The sequence below is a fragment of the Buceros rhinoceros genome, unplaced genomic scaffold (genome assembly GCF_000710305.1).
Source record: "Buceros rhinoceros silvestris isolate BGI_N320 unplaced genomic scaffold, ASM71030v1 scaffold570, whole genome shotgun sequence".
Lineage (NCBI taxonomy): Eukaryota > Metazoa > Chordata > Aves > Bucerotiformes > Bucerotidae > Buceros > Buceros rhinoceros.
The window spans coordinates 117,356-132,766 of NW_010388793.1; the positions used below are offsets into that span (position 1 = coordinate 117,356).

At 45.1% G+C, this 15,411-nt stretch overlaps 1 protein-coding gene across 2 annotated transcripts in view; it reads left to right on the top strand.

Moving 5' to 3' along the window:
- LOC104489122 (poly(rC)-binding protein 3-like) overlaps positions 1 to 15,411 on the top strand; it is a 56,061-nt gene that overhangs the window by 33,888 nt on the left and 6,762 nt on the right. The window contains exons 8-12 of one of the 2 annotated variants that reach the window (XM_010131242.1): positions 1,672 to 1,713; positions 2,206 to 2,281; positions 4,057 to 4,109; positions 13,094 to 13,263; positions 14,527 to 14,991. In XM_010131242.1, coding sequence (XP_010129544.1) covers positions 1,672 to 1,713; positions 2,206 to 2,281; positions 4,057 to 4,109; positions 13,094 to 13,263; positions 14,527 to 14,623 — 438 coding nt within the window. In that variant the 3' untranslated portion in view covers positions 14,624 to 14,991. Of the gene's footprint in view, positions 1 to 1,671; positions 1,714 to 2,205; positions 2,282 to 4,056; positions 4,110 to 13,093; positions 13,264 to 14,526; positions 14,992 to 15,411 lie in introns of those variants that run through there. The other variant, XM_010131250.1, reaches the window with a different exon arrangement.

The following is a 15,411-nucleotide window of genomic DNA, read 5'->3' on the forward strand; positions in this document are numbered from 1 at the left end:
GCTCCTGCACCTGACTATGAACAGGACCCCGCTCTGCAAAGCAGCGTAACATCTCCTTGAGGTTGTCCTCATTTGGTTAAACACTTATGATACATTCTTTGCTTGTGTGAATATGCGCTTGCTTAAGACCCACTGATGGCAGTGATGGCCTCTTTTGCTGGACTTGAACCCTTTCTTTTCATTTATAAACTGTCAGTAACGGCCATCCCCCATAGATGCATGTGAGTTTGTTTGCCCATGAGCATCCCACTGAGCCACATTTCCACATTTCCACATTTTCCAGCTGCACACATTTCTGCCTGAAAACTGCTCATGTGCATAGAGTTTGCCAGATTGCAGCCTTGCTTTATAACTAATTTAAAAACCAAATGAAATATTTCTTCTCTAGAAGGGAAATTCTGCTGCAGAAATGTGCATCAAGCAGTTGAGGCATTAAAGGCTTTAATATCTGAACTCTGTTAAATGAATTGTTTTATCATTTGCAGAGGATTCATTACTTTATAAGAAGCCTTTTGTCAAATACTCATTTTGCAAACTCAGCTAATCAGCTCTGTTCCTATTTATAATTCCTCCACTACAAATATTTATACATTATAATTTGGCCTGCTTTCCTGCATGTCTAAGCATGAGCACATTAAGATTTTTCTGACATGCCATTCCTTTCAGAAAAGCCCTACAGGATATAATAGAAAATTATAAACTCCCTATAGTTTTTCCTTTGTAGGTCATTACAGAGAGTTGAACAGAGCCATCAGGAGAGACAAAGGGCAGTGCTAACTGATGTCAGACATGCCACCATATCTCTCCTTGCTCACATGCTTTTTTTGTCTCCCCCATCTCACCCCAGTGCTGCCAGAAGTGATGCCAGAAACTGTACCCCTTGCACTGCTCTTGTGGTGCAGTGAGGCTGGATTTGGAGGGGGGATATTTGGCTTCTTGCAGAAGATAAAACCACCGTGCTGGAGATCTCCATCATACTCCTGTCTCCCAACTGGCATGCTGGCCCCCTGCCCAGGCACTGCAGGACAGGCTGCCATCCAGCATGTGTGCTGACGTAGCCACTGGCGTGGCAGCCTGGGCCACAAGTCCTGTGGGGTGCACCAGGGCACACGTTCTCTGGCACTTAGCATCTGTGGCTGTCGGTAGCCAGGCCAGGTGGCTCAGAGCTGACTGGCATGTATCCCTGCACATGGCAATTAGGAGCTGGATGGCAGGGCAAGGCATCCCCAGGGCAGGTCTGTCCCATCCTCATTGTCCCCCTTGCAGCTTCAGCATCAGCATCTCTCTGAGGGCATCAGTGTTACTGGACCAGGGCATGGAGAGGGCAAATGGCCACCCTTCTGTGCTCTTCAACTGCTGCAGTGTCCCCAGCTCTGCTCCCAGCAGATGGAGCTGAACTAAAGAGACGTCCAGAGGACCCAGGTCATCAGAGCTGAGGCAGTGGCACTTGACATCCCCTGCTTGCAAGGGGTGCATGGGCAGCCTGGCAGAAACCGTTCTGTATCGTGCCAAGCTTTATCAAGCAGCACAAGACAATTAAGCTTCACTGAGTGTTGAAAGCGATGCTGGTGGCATTTGGCTGGGGAGCCAGGAGGAGCTTTTCTCATGAGAGGAGGAACACTGCTTGTCCCACCTGACTGACCTGTGTTTAACTGTGCTTGTTGTTTCCAGGCGTTCACGATTCAGGGGCAGTATGCCATCCCTCATCCAGACGTGAGTCCAGCGCATGTAAATTACTCCCTTTTTCTTCCTCTCCCTCTTATTTGTTCTGGGCAACATTTGCTTTCTGCAGTTAGCAATACAGACATGGCCTGAGGACACCTTTCCTGAAAAACACACCGCATAGCCAAGTGTTAGCTCAGCTGCATCTCTTACTTTGCATAATAATTGCTAGAAAGTATAATGGCCCAGGAACAAATGACAATTATCTCGGTCTTTTTTGCATGTGATATATTTGAGTTCTCTTAATATGTAATTCTACAGTAATTAGTTGATATTAACAATAGCCATTACATGTAATAACAGTAGAGATGTCATTTATAACCAGTTCGGGTTTTTCCTCTTCAGTAGATTAGAATGAATGATTAAACCTTTTTTTTCAATATAATTTTAATTAATCCAGTTTTAGAACATGTAAGATGGTTTCTCTGCTCTGAAATAATTCCATTTGATTGGTTAGTTCTAATTTCCCATCCTGCCCTGCAGTTGACCAAGCTTCACCAGTTGGCTATGCAGCATCCCCCCTTTACTCCCCTTGGGCAGACCACCCCTGGTTTCCCTGGTACGTACCCGTGACCCCCTGGGGATGTCCTTCTTCTTAACAGCTTTGTTTCCCGTGGTCATTACATCATTTTAATAATAAATGTGGTCAATGACCAGCGATCCTTCTGTTTTTACACATTAATCTCTGTTCTTCCCTCCCATGCCTTTGTTACTCTTCCTTTCAGCATTACTAATATGTGCTTTATTTGTTACATTTATTAATTAAAAGCGCTTCACTTTGTGCCATTGGCTAAAAGCCCTGAGTTTCTTTTGTTCAGTCCTTGTAAAGTTATTACGGGCCATACGGTATGTACCAGTTGGTCCCAAGTGAAGCACCTGGGATCTAGGCAAATTTGCAGTTTGCTAACATGGTTCAGAAGGAAGCAAAGAAACACAGGAAAACAGTAGGTAACCATGGCACAGAAATGCTCCTTAAAGAAATGACAGCACGCTGAAACTCAAATTCCCTGCAGAGCCTTAAGAGCATCTGTACCCATCACTGCTGGGACAAGTGCCTCTCTTCCTACTAGACATGCAGATATATAAATGCAATGGAAATTTGTTAAAATCAGGACAATTTTGGTTCATACTTACTAAAGCTGAAGCTGAATTATTAATTCGAGAGTGAGAAGTCAGTTAACCCTGCGAGAAATAATTTTTACTCTTTGTCACTACGTACGTGCTTGGCATCTGGAAACTTCACAAAACAGAAGTGCTTATGTACTGGTACATGCTTTGTATGGCAAATAACATTTTATCACATACATCCAATGCTGTGAGCAACTGGATTGTTTTCTGTCCAATGTAAAATAAGCACATGCAACTCTTAACTGAATGTAAACATGAGTATAATGTAGGTGAGATACTTTTTTGTAAGAGTGTTTCTTTTCCATCTTTTCTAGTGGGAAATGAGTATTTTTGGCATGTCTTCACAGATAATAATAATAACAAACACCAAAAAAAAAAGAAAAAGAGACATGACATCCAAAATACACTTTTGTTTCTTCATGATGTATCTGATAAAATATCTGCAAGTAACACTAAATTGCCTTTCCTAGCTTTCTATTTTCCCTATTCTTGTCATTAACGTGCTGCTCCTTAATCTCCTCCTGGTTCTGTTTGTGAGATGTACGTTTCTGTAACATCACTGTGTGTTAGAGCAGTAATTCCGTTTCTCCTGAGCATTTTCCTTTTGTCCACCCAATTTACAAACAAATGTATGCAGCTTAGAGTACTTTGTACGTTTCCCTTCAAAAATTACCCTTCTCAACATTTCTTCAGCAACTAATCCCACATATAATTTCCAAATTTTCCTAGGTTAATTTCCTCATCCTTATTTTAATTTATTAATTGTTAGTTTTCATACGTATGTATTTTATTCAGCTAATTGTTCATTTGACTTCCGCTTTGATTTTCCGTATTCTAGAACTCCTGGTAGACAGGTCAAATTTCATCCATGAATTGATGTGTTTAGAACAAACTTCAGAGACTGTTTTCAGGGGAAACCCTTAATTTTCTAGAAACTGTTTATGATCCTTGGAATCTCATGTAACATTTGTTGCTTTGGTGGGTTAAAGGTTAATTAAAATAAGACTCATTTAAAATTAGTCCAGCCCTCAGAGTTTTGCATCTCTTGCTTTCCTTTCTGTTTCACTTGCAATTCTCTCTTTTTCTTTGCTCCTCTCTTTTCTTTTTCCTTCTTTCCGTATGTTTCCTTCTTTAAAATATCATTTGTTGTGTCTTGCCCTTCTTGCAAACAACTGGCGTAACATTTTCCCTCTGTCCCCTGAATAGGACTGGATGCCACCACTCCAACCAGTTCCCATGAACTTACTATTCCCAATGATGTAAGTGGACCAATAGTCAGTATCACTTTCTCTTCTCTCGCTCCTCTGCCAGCAGAGGGGAAACCCCTCGCCTCCGGCTGATTCGTAGGCACTAGTCCCCAGAATAAACTGTACAGCACTTACTCTGTTGGGGAGGGGCTATTAGGGGTAGTGAAATGCTGGACAGAAGCAGCAGAAGCAACCGTGCTCATGTCAGGTCTCCAGCGATGCTGGTTTAGGTGCACGATGGTGCCAGTGCCACGGTGCTTCACCAGCTTCCCGTGGTCTTAGATGAGTTACCAGAATTCATCTCTCAGGTGGTGCCACCATGGGTAGTCTCAGCAGAAGAACTAAAGGGGGTGGGAAAACATGCATCACTGCTTGTTGGGCTGTAGTCCTTCATGCCATGGGGTACAGAGCTTGCACTGCAACGGCTTGTACCGTGCCAGTCTCTGCTGCACCCTGCACTTTCCTGAGGTGGCACTTTTCCTCGGCGAAGAAAGCTACTTCATTTCTGTGAAGGTGCAACATAAGGGTTTATTTGAAAAACAAGGGTTAAAAACCTTCCTGCTTCAGCAACTCTGGACCAGCTATGATTGACAGGCCCAGTGTCCATGAGCAATATGGTGCTGCATCTTAAAACAGCTGCTCAAAACACCCAACTGATATGCTGCGTGTCATATAAAAATGAGCTCCCAGTTTATTCACTTCCATTGCAAACAAGGGCTTTTTTCAGTTTTCATTACAAATGACTCACTTGGAAAATGGAAGATTTCCCCTGCAGTAAAGAAAAAAGCTTTCAAGCATGAGTGGGATGACAAATAGCAATTATATTACCTGAGAGATACTTACAGTATTGTGGAAGCCCTATTAAACTCAGTGGCAATGATTTACAGTAAAAAAAAATACAGAGTAACAAAGAAGTGGGGTGTGAGGGCTGTGATTCCGTAAGCTTTCTGTTGCGTAACAGGTGCCCTGCTGATTTATCAGTACCTGCTTTACAACCCAATGTATCGTATGTTGAGAATTTTATGGGAACACCCTATTTATCCTTACAGTGCAAGTTTTTTAATCTCACTTTCAGGCAGATGTTCTTACCATCAGTGATAAAAATCCAAGGTCGCTCTTCTGACTTCACTTCTTTGAGGGTTCATAGTAGAGAGAGAGAAGGAGAAAGTTGGCCTTATGTCCTGTGTGCAGCAGAAAATTAAAAAAACCCCATCAGTTTCTCATCCAGGAGGTAGGAAATGCCCCAGCTCAGCACTGTCCTCTGGAAAGCAACCATGCATCCACATGTTGTTTCTAACAGAAGATTTTTCTGGCTACACAGTGCATGTCTTCCTGTTGTTGCTAAAGGAGCAAAACCAAGGCCAAGATGGGGTTAGGCTTGGAAGCAGCCTGCAGGGGCTCTACAGGTGGTGGAAGCGAGTTCTGATGTTCATATGGTGTCAAGGTGTGCATTAAAGGACCAAAGGCATTAGCCTTGCCCACGTGTGTGTGTGCACCCGGTGCTGCAGTGCTGGTGCAGAGGGGAGGAAGGGCTCTCACATCCCGTTGGTCATCAGGGGCTGCTTGGGTATTTTGCAGGGGAAAATCAGTTTCTCTGTGCATCTCCCCAAGGCATCCACTCTGCCCGTGCCCTTGGGCTGCAGCAGCAAGAGTCTCCCAGCCTACCAGTGTCCCACAGCCCCATCACTGCTGCAGCAAGGCTGCTCTCCTGGCAGCTCGATGCTGAAAATGAGGAGATACAGGAGGTGGAGGGCCATGGGGCAGAGAGGGAGCTGGGCGGGGAGGCACCAGCACCCAGGTACGCCCTATCAGTCAGGTGCTCTGCACAGAGGGAGGGCAGGGCGAGAGCGGCGGCAGCAGTTGTGCAGCAAAGCCTGCATGAGTAATTTGACTTCACTGTCCCAGTAAGCATCTCCTAGTCCCCATGTTGATAGACAGGCAGTCCGTGTGGCATGGCAGTTATGGGTCTGGTTGGTTGAAGGTGAAGGAAGCTACAGGCCCTGGCACAGGGCTGTGGTGCAGCTCTGAGGCTGCATATGGCCAGTCCCCTGCCTGCCCCACATCCAGGGACCCCCTGTGCTGCGTGAGTCCCCTGGCTTTCTTATCCTACGTGCTCATGTGTGCAAAAGTCCGGCAAGCATGAGAGGAACATGAGACTTGCAAATACCTGCATGCTCTGCAGCTGCCAGAGAAGTCAGTGTACATCTACCTGTGCTACGCTTAGTTTTTAAAAACAAGATAATTACAAACGCATAAAGCCAAAGCCTCATTAAGAATCTGATGGAGCAAAATCAGATGTTAAGAGAATAAGGAGCTCAGACTTTAGCCTAGTCTACAGAAAGTAGGTATTAATAGCCATTTACAATTTGCATAGCTTCACATTAAAATAAATTTTCCTCGCTCCTTCTGGCATTAAGGCAGCAACAGAATTATTTGTTTTTTCTGTTATTAAAAATTCCTGTAACGTGCTTTCTTCATACAACATGCTGAATTGCAACTAGCCTGTTGCTCAATAACAAGGAGATCCTGGAGATCACATAAATGTGTTTTTTACACATTTTTACAGAAAGTTGTTTTCCACATGCTAAAAGTGAAGGCTTCCTTTCCAAATGTTATATTCAGATTTGCCTCTCTAGGTTTTCTCATAACTTCTGGGTATCTATCTCCAGAAACAGAACAAAGAGGACATTTCTCCAGGACCCTCTCAGAAGTCACTTTAATCCTTATCTAGTATCTCCTTTTCCTCATCAAAACCTCTTACAGGGGCATTGGTTGCCTAGCTTGCCTTGCTGGGATCTTGCCTGGCCTTCCTCTGCTGGTTAAATTATACAATATAAGTGACTTTTTCACATAAATCCCAGAATACAGTGGCGTTAACAGTGGCAGCTCCTTAAGGGAACTGAAGGAATGGCATCCCTGGGTGTAGCTGACAGGGCACAGAAAACAGATGTCTTAAGATTTCGTGATCCAATCCCCCCCAAATGCCCTTTGAGAGTAAATGAAAAAAACCAATAATAAAAAAAAGTCTGTCTCAATAAAAATTATGCATATTTTGCATGTACATGGGAGACAGGCAAAGGCAAGTAACAGGAAAACGACTTCCCCTCAGAAAGCACCAAGGGCATTTTAAGAATGTGATCAATACTCCACAGAAGCAGAAATGTCAACCCATCCAATTGGGAGTGGCATGCTGGAGAACCACCTTCATTTCCCCATGAGCCAGAAATACTTCCCTGCAAATGACAAAGGGGGACCCACTCGTGCAAAATGCTCTTGGTGCTGCCCACTGTGAAACCCAGCGTTGGCTCCATGTGACGCTCCAAGGAGGTCCGCGTGGCGCTGCCTCTTCCACCAGCGGTCACTGGGGAGATGGAGCTCTCACCTGTGCAGATCCCCAGTCCTGCCTGCGGTGGGAGGGTCAGCATGAGCACTTGGGGAGAACATAAGGGCAGTGTCTGACTCTCGGTGTGATTTCCAGCAAGGCCACCCACCACCGCACGTTACAGGAAAAGTGCACCTCACCCTCCCTACGGCCCTCTTCTGTAAAAGTCCTGGGAACAAGTGCTGTGTTCTTATAAAACTAAGCTGCTGGCTCAGTCCACCCTGGCTCAGAAACTCCCCGGTTGCAAGGGAGGGATTAAAAGCAATGGTTATGCAAAGACTTAATGATGCACACAGGCATGTGGGGAAATGTCCTGCAGTAATGTAAGTCAAAGCGCTTCCGCTGAAGGCAAGGGACCTGTGGAGTCAGCCTCAATAAATCTACCCTCCTGCTGAGGGCTTCCCACAGAAGAGAGAAATAATGCCCAGAGAAAATGCAGAATTAACCAGTTTCTGTCAATTAACAATGTTTAAGGGGATGTGTTACCAAAAGCAAACAAACAAATTTATCATTTTTTGTATGTTTGCTCGTGGCTTGATTTTTATTTCCCCTTGATGTTATTTAATTCCTAAGTAGATCTGTCCAGACGAGCTAAAGAATCATTAGAAAGATTTTGCAGACGTAATATCCACCAGAAGCGGAGTGACACCATTTGTGGGACAAGGCACTGTGTAGCATTAAAAGTACTTCCCCCAGAACCACCGACGGCTCGCTTTAGGGAACAGGATGGGAGCTGGCGCTGGGCGCTCGAGGAACTGAAGTGCACGCAGATCTGCAGAGTCATTTGGGTTACAAAACGAGCAGTAAGCAGGCTCATTCCTGAACGTGTTTCCTATATGCCTTCTTGCAAAGCCTGTGAAATTATTATAGTCCAGATTTTGCATTATCCTGGCAAGGAAAGTGAAGTTTGTTGTTGTTGTCGAAGAGACACAGAGTATTTAGGGGTCTCTTTCCAGGCTTTTAGTAAAGAACTGTAACCATACCCCAGGAGATTCTTGCTCCCTGTAGAGTGTTCTGCCCCATTCTGCTGCTTCAGATGGTAACACAGAGGCTTTGCCAAAGCCAATGACTTGCTCTGGGCTGGCAGCAGAGAACCCAGGGAACCACGTGTACCTGTGGGTGGGTATGGACAACCCCTCTGCTCCGGGCAGCAGATACCAGGTGGCAGAGGCTGATTCCTTGGCCCTTCTTACTGGCTCTACCTTCATTACAAGAAAGGCATCTGATGTTTTTACCAGTTGTTACTTCACTTCCCGTGACTAGCAGTACTCTGCAGCACTAGACTTGGGCAATAAACAACCGGAAAGTCTGATTGCTCCCAGTGCTGCAGTGTCATGGACAGAGAGGAAAACCTGTAGGAAACACCCAGCAGAAAGTTATTAGGCTCTGTCAGTGACTTTAGCATTATGAAAAACAAAAAAAAAAAAGGCATTTAATGTTATGGGGAAGAAAAAGAAATTGGAAGAGGGAGACCTGAACCAGAGATGACGTTCTGCATTGGGAGAAACTATCAGCATCAGGACTTTGGGGTGGGAGGAATCACAGTTGAGCTTCCAGTCCCAGCCTTTAAGAGGTCAGACTCCTGACTCGGTCCTGTTTACACTGGTACCAGGAGAACTTTACTGAAGGACAGAGTAAAACTAGAAAAAGTCAAAATGTAGACTCCATGCTTTGGGTTGGTTTGTCTGGGATTTTTTTGGCATGAAGAGAAATAAATGAAGTGCATTGAGGTAGGGGAAGACAGATCAGGAGCAGTGTGGAGAAAGTAAGTGGAAAGAGAACAATTTTTCCCTGGTGCTGACAGTCCAAGAAGGAGGGGACGTCAGCTGAAATTCTGAGGTGTATGGACAAGTGGTGATACTTAACACACAGAGCTCTGCAGGTCACTGCTATGTCCTTCCTGGGCAGCAGGAGAAACAGCTTCAGAGATAAAGTGTCAAACATATGGTCTATTGAGCATAAAGGCAGCGATACCAGCTGCGGCTCAGGTAGTCTTAGGTGGGAATTTGGGGCACCAGTGGGAACTTTGTTTTATACCTCATACTGGTTTTACCCTTGTTTTGTAAGCAGTCTGACAAGCTGCTCGGCTCCTGGCACATCTGATCTGAGCTGTTCCGCTCAGAACCTGACAGAGTTCAAATACGTATGCGCGTACCTGTACATATTGAGTGTGTGTATGTACGTATGTGTGTACTCTATGTGTTACGTGTGTATAGTTACAGTATATCTGGTATACTAGTAGCGCGCAGTAGGCTTGGTGTAGTCTATAGCATGTTTGGCTCTTCTCACATGGGACACCTTTATCGCTTGTTTTTTCTGGAGAATTTTCTCTTGATTGATTCTGTAAGGGAGCGTAAGGCTCACTGTATGCCGAGCAAGCAGGTGAGCATCAGATACAATGCATCACCTGAAGCCCTTGGAAACAGCTGTATGTTTACTGTCCTCCACGTTCCCTAACTCCGTCTGCTGAGCTTGGAAAAGCAGCAAACCCATGTCTGTGAAACACGCAGCACAGCGTGTGGTAACAGCCTTCAAAGTGTAGGGCAGCTTGCTTTTGTGGTGAGGGGCTGTGTGGGACTGAATTATAGACAGCCTTCCAAATCGTGTGCAATGGCCAGCTACAGAACACCCTGGGGGAGGGAGTGTTGGTCAGCTCATGGCCTTAGAAAGGTCAGCCTTGGAAAGAGAAACATGTTCCGGTGCAGTTTGACATGGCTTCATCTCAGCAAGGCAGGGCGGGTGTTTTTATGTAAAACCAATGGGCCATGCCCTGATTGAGCAAAGCTTTGTAGGTGAAAACCAGTCCCTCAAACTTCTTCCAGAAGCCATCTGCTCTTGGATATTCAGATTCTGCAGAAATTTCAATGTAATGTAAATGATACGTCATGGGAAAGGCATCCTAGAGAGAGCCCAAGCGCCCCAGCTCTACTGTCCTTCCTGTGTGACAAATGGAGAGGTCTATTCTGCACGAGTTCGTGCCATGGATTGGAGAGCGTGTTCAAGCAGCCCATCGTAACAGCAACAAAGGATGACTTGGAGAATTTCAGACCAAAGGTTACCAAACTGCTTTTCCAGATGCTAGGCATCACCACTGTCCTTGACTGCTCTGAACTGAATCCTTGGTCCCTAACTCAAAGTCAGGTGGGAGAGTGCAGATTCTTGGTACTGACCAACCTGGGTTATGAGCCTCATCGGAGAACCCACATCACAGGGGGTCCTGACAGACCCTGAGTGCCTTGTCAGAGCTGGTGAACCAGACATGTTCTCACGTCTCACAACACGCCTGAAGAACCAGCGTTCCCACACAGTTCCTCTGCTTTGAATGCTACAATGACAACCTCACCTGTGAACTGAGCTGCTTGAAATTCTTTTAAACAATGTTTTTATTTATTTTTGCATTTTTTGACACTACGTAATTTTATCAGATTTCCACCCTTCTGCTTTGGACAGACTGAGGGAATACGTACAGTCTATATTTTCCTGTTGACACGTAAGACATTAAAGCATTAAAGCAACCAGAAGCATATTCAGATCTGGACGTCAGGTAAGACCTAGACTCTGAAGATGCAATAGGGACCATAGCAGCTGTTTCACAGAGCCTAAATCCTGGTCGCTGCTTCATAAGATCATCAGTAGCAACAGATGGATTCTCAACCGGTCGCTTCAAGATCATGATCACAAGAACAGCTGGTCTGGCAGAAGAAAATACTGACAATATCCGCACTCCTGTAGCCATTTCACGGTGCTACAGTCTCTGGAGGAACAGCTCTCGCTAGCAATCAAGTAGAAGTGACACAAGGCATTTCCCCACTCTTTGCACCATTCTGCTTCTGCAGCAGTGAATGCCTCTGACCAGGTTTGGGTAAATTAAAGCTACAGAATGGCATGCAACTGATTTATGGAAACAAAGTTACGGAAGTCCATCACCAGGTTTTAACACAAAAGAGTGAATCTAGTGCTGCCAGCTTTGCTGTACAATGATGATCTGATTGCTAGCACTGCCTTTGCTTTCCTCACACTGAGGCATTGCCTGATAAAAACCAAACCTCACCACTGGCAGGTACTTGTGCTACCCCCTGTGCTCGGGGTGCTCTTCTCTCCTGCCTCACCTTCGCCACCTGTGGACCATGGAGAAGTCAGACTGAGTGACAGGAAGTGGACTCTCAGCGGTATCTATGATGCTGGCTGTTAAGCTAGCATATGTCGGCACGCTCATGTGCGCACAGGCTTCCTGGTGAAGCTCACGTAGGTCCCCTGCACTGGCACATGCAGTTACAAAGATGTGGGGTAAGGACAGGGAGCTCAGCGAGGCCCTCCTGTGTGAGCAGGACGGGAAATCCTGGGCGCGTTTCCTGAAACCCCATTTTCTCCCCTCGAGGGTGCTCCTCTTGTGCCTGGTCTCTTGTTTTAGCTACCGGCTTTGGCCTTCTGCTTGTGCCTGAGCATGAAGCAAGGATTATGTTGGGTGGGGAGAGGGAGGTGGTGGTGTGTGTTGTTCTTTTTATGAAATGTCTGGACAACGTGGATCTGTTTCTGTCAAGATACTCCAAGTACTGCAGTACCAGACAGGGTAATGTACCAGGGCCCAAAGCAGTGGGAAGGGTGGGAGGGGAAGGCAGACTCTGCATCTTGGCACATCCTTCTGCCAAACTGGCAATATCATCCCAGTGTCAACAGACCTGCAGAGCAACATCTCCATTTTTCTACCCATTCTAGCCATTGCTGAGCTGTTCAGCACCCTTCCTTCCTTAACACGAAAAAAGTCCCTCTCCTCACCCTTACAGGAGCCAGAACATCTCAGCCTCAACTGCTGGCTTGGTGCCCACTTGCTCTTGGGGGACCCCTGTACCAGGAGCAACACCCTGGCACAACCGTCCCACGGCTTTAGCCGAGCTGCAGCAGTTAGGTGCGCTGCTAAACACTTGTCTCAAGGTCTTGCACACACCTTCCACCAAGAGCATTTAAACAACCTTTAAAACACTGTTAACTGAAGATAACACTATTGCAATTTTGGAAAAAAAAATTATCTAAGCACAGACCCACATGACTCAGGTTCGGTTTATTCACAAAACAGGAGTTATGGCAAGTTGCTGTAACAGAATCCAGACCAGTTTCAGTTTCTTCTTACAGCTGCTTCTGCCTGCAGTTACAGAGCTGTAAATCCCACTGACTTTAATAGTGCAGCCAGGGGTGGGCCGCCTGTGCCCAGGGAGGTCTAGGACTCGCAGGGCACTGGAACGGCGAAGAGCCGCCCGGCGGCAGCTGTGGGCGGTCGGCCTGACTTCCAGCTGCTGCTCCGGGCTTGCTCCTGCTGCTGGCAGTCAGGCTGGGCTGTGGTTTGTATCCATCAGCACCAGGGCATGCTGTCATTTTCTGCCACATAAGACAGCGAAATAGTCTGGTACCAAATTGATAACCATGCAGCGGCAAAACTTGATTTAGACACGTATGACCACAGAGCCAACACACTGCGCCAGTTATTCCTTGCAAACAGCACAGCAAAAATTTTTTGAGATTGAGCATTTCATAGGCACGTTTTTTGCATTACTACAAATTGCAGTTAAGTGATTTTTGCTTGTCTGTGGCACTAATCTCAGTCTTTGTCCCGCTCCAGTTAATAGGCTGCATTATTGGCAGACAAGGCAGTAAGATAAATGAAATCAGGCAGATGTCAGGAGCGCAGATCAAGATTGCTAATGCCACAGAAGGCTCCGCAGAACGACAAGTTACAATCACAGGATCCCCTGCAAACATCAGCTTAGCACAGTACCTCATTAATGCAAGGTAAGTTTGCTTTGAAAGTGGTAACGCTTCTGCGAGATTGCTCTGTCTGCTCTCCAGCAAATGTCTGTCCTGGATAGATCCAGAAAGTTGCTTCGCAGTGTCCATTTTGCATAGTATTCAATTCCTAATGATTTGTAAAGCTGCATTATTGGAACCTGTGTTTGCTGTTGGTTTATATGGAAAGGAGCTTAATCTGGTGCAATTCCAGGTACACGCTGGATCACAAAAGCTGCAAAATCTGAATACTCACATTAGCATCCACCTAAAGTAGAGGTGGATGAATCAAATCAAATGAACGTCATAAATTCTTTAGAAGAAAATACTTTTCACAGACCCATTTTACTGTCCTAAATGGCAAATATAGTGAAACAAACTGAAAAATACATTTAATTTACTCACTGGAAATTGCCAATCAGAGCTGATACTAAGGTGACATTCGGTGGATAAAGAGAGAGGCACACGATTTATTTTTTCAGCGACAGTATCATAAATCTGTAAAAAGCATTCCCTAATGAATGACAGCGAGACTGTCAGCTTCTCCACTTCTTGGTGCCAAAAGTAATGAAAGCACTGGCTGTTTAGCTAAGCCACTGTGACGGCTTAAGTCTCTATCAGTTTTGCTAACAATTATTTAGGAAAAATTAAAATTGACACCACCTTCATTTGCGATTATGCTGAGAAGCGCAATGGATATAGTACTGTCTCACAGATCTGCTGGTAAATGGTGAACCAAGGCAATACGTTATAGGCAGGGGGAGTATCTATGTACTTTATTGGCTTTTTTTTTTCCTTCCCCCCTCCCCCCAAAAGATACTGTGATGATATAAATCAAGCTTTGTGTTTAACTATGTTTGCTGTTAAGGCAGTAGAAGGTACGTGATTTATATGGGGGTCTGTACCCATAGCAGCTCTACGGCTTCCTATGGTCCGACCTCCTCTCCAGCCCGGTTCTGTAGTGCACCACTGCAAGCCACCAGAAATGTCTTAACGGAGGAAAAGGGTGTTTGCGCAGCTCTGTGTTACAGCAAACAGAAATATTACTTTTGATAATTCCGTTTGAAAGTAGCTTCCTAGGGAAAGCTGTATTGAGGGGTGGCGTTGTGAAGCCTAAGATAAGCCATTTCCAGAATCCTAGAAAACCTACAGGTCTTTTGATTTATATTCTTTGTAGCAAATATAAGTCACTTCCGTAAGCCCTGTATTCAAATAAAAATGTGTTCCCTCCTTTAACCCTTAAGGATATGTTCTTCTCTTGGTGTTCAGGGATTCCCCACACATCGAGACGAGAATAGACCCCTTCATTTTTAGTTGCACAAACACCATATGGCATGCATCTGGATCTCAGAAGATAACAATTTAAGATCTTCAAGACAGCTAAAGCATGCAAATAAAATAATGCACTTATTAATGGAGTTGCAGTGAGCGGCTCACCAGAAAGAGAAACTGTAGTGAACAAACCTCTGTCTGACTCACTTTAGAAAAGCCTGTGAACTCTCACACTTCTGTCTATTACTGTTTAATGATTCTTCTGATGGAATGAAATATATATCTGAGGTCTTTTTAACATACTTTTGCAAAGAAGAAAACTTCTCTGCAGTCATATACCATGGATACTCTATCTATACCCTGTGAAACCAGAAACAAAAATATTTTCTTTTTCTGTTGAATTTCTAGCTAGAAGTCATTTGTTGCTGTCATCTACAATGAACCATCATATATTATTATGTACCATGCGTTGAAACTGTATGTAGATGAAGTGACTTCATTTGTAAATGAAGACTCGTAATGCATAATAAATTAAGCTCTAAGATAACATAGGACATTAAGGTGGCTTTTTCATTTTAAATAGTGACACTGTTCCAGATTTCTCCTTTCACAAGAGAAATTCCTGCCCAGTTAGGTGCCACCACGGCAGCAGTGCTCGTTTGCAGCCGCACTGGAGGAACAGCCAAGAAACTCTGAGGCAGGAGGGAGGTTTGCTCTAGCTGGGGTATAGGTGCTCAGGCAGGTTTCTGAGAGGGAGACCTTGGCTGCTGCTGCCTGTGCCCACTGGGAGCCAATTCCAGCATCTGTCAGTCCTTAACCTGCCACAAGTACTGCTGTCTCTTTCACAGATATTGGCATGAAATAAACAGTGTTGGGGAAGAG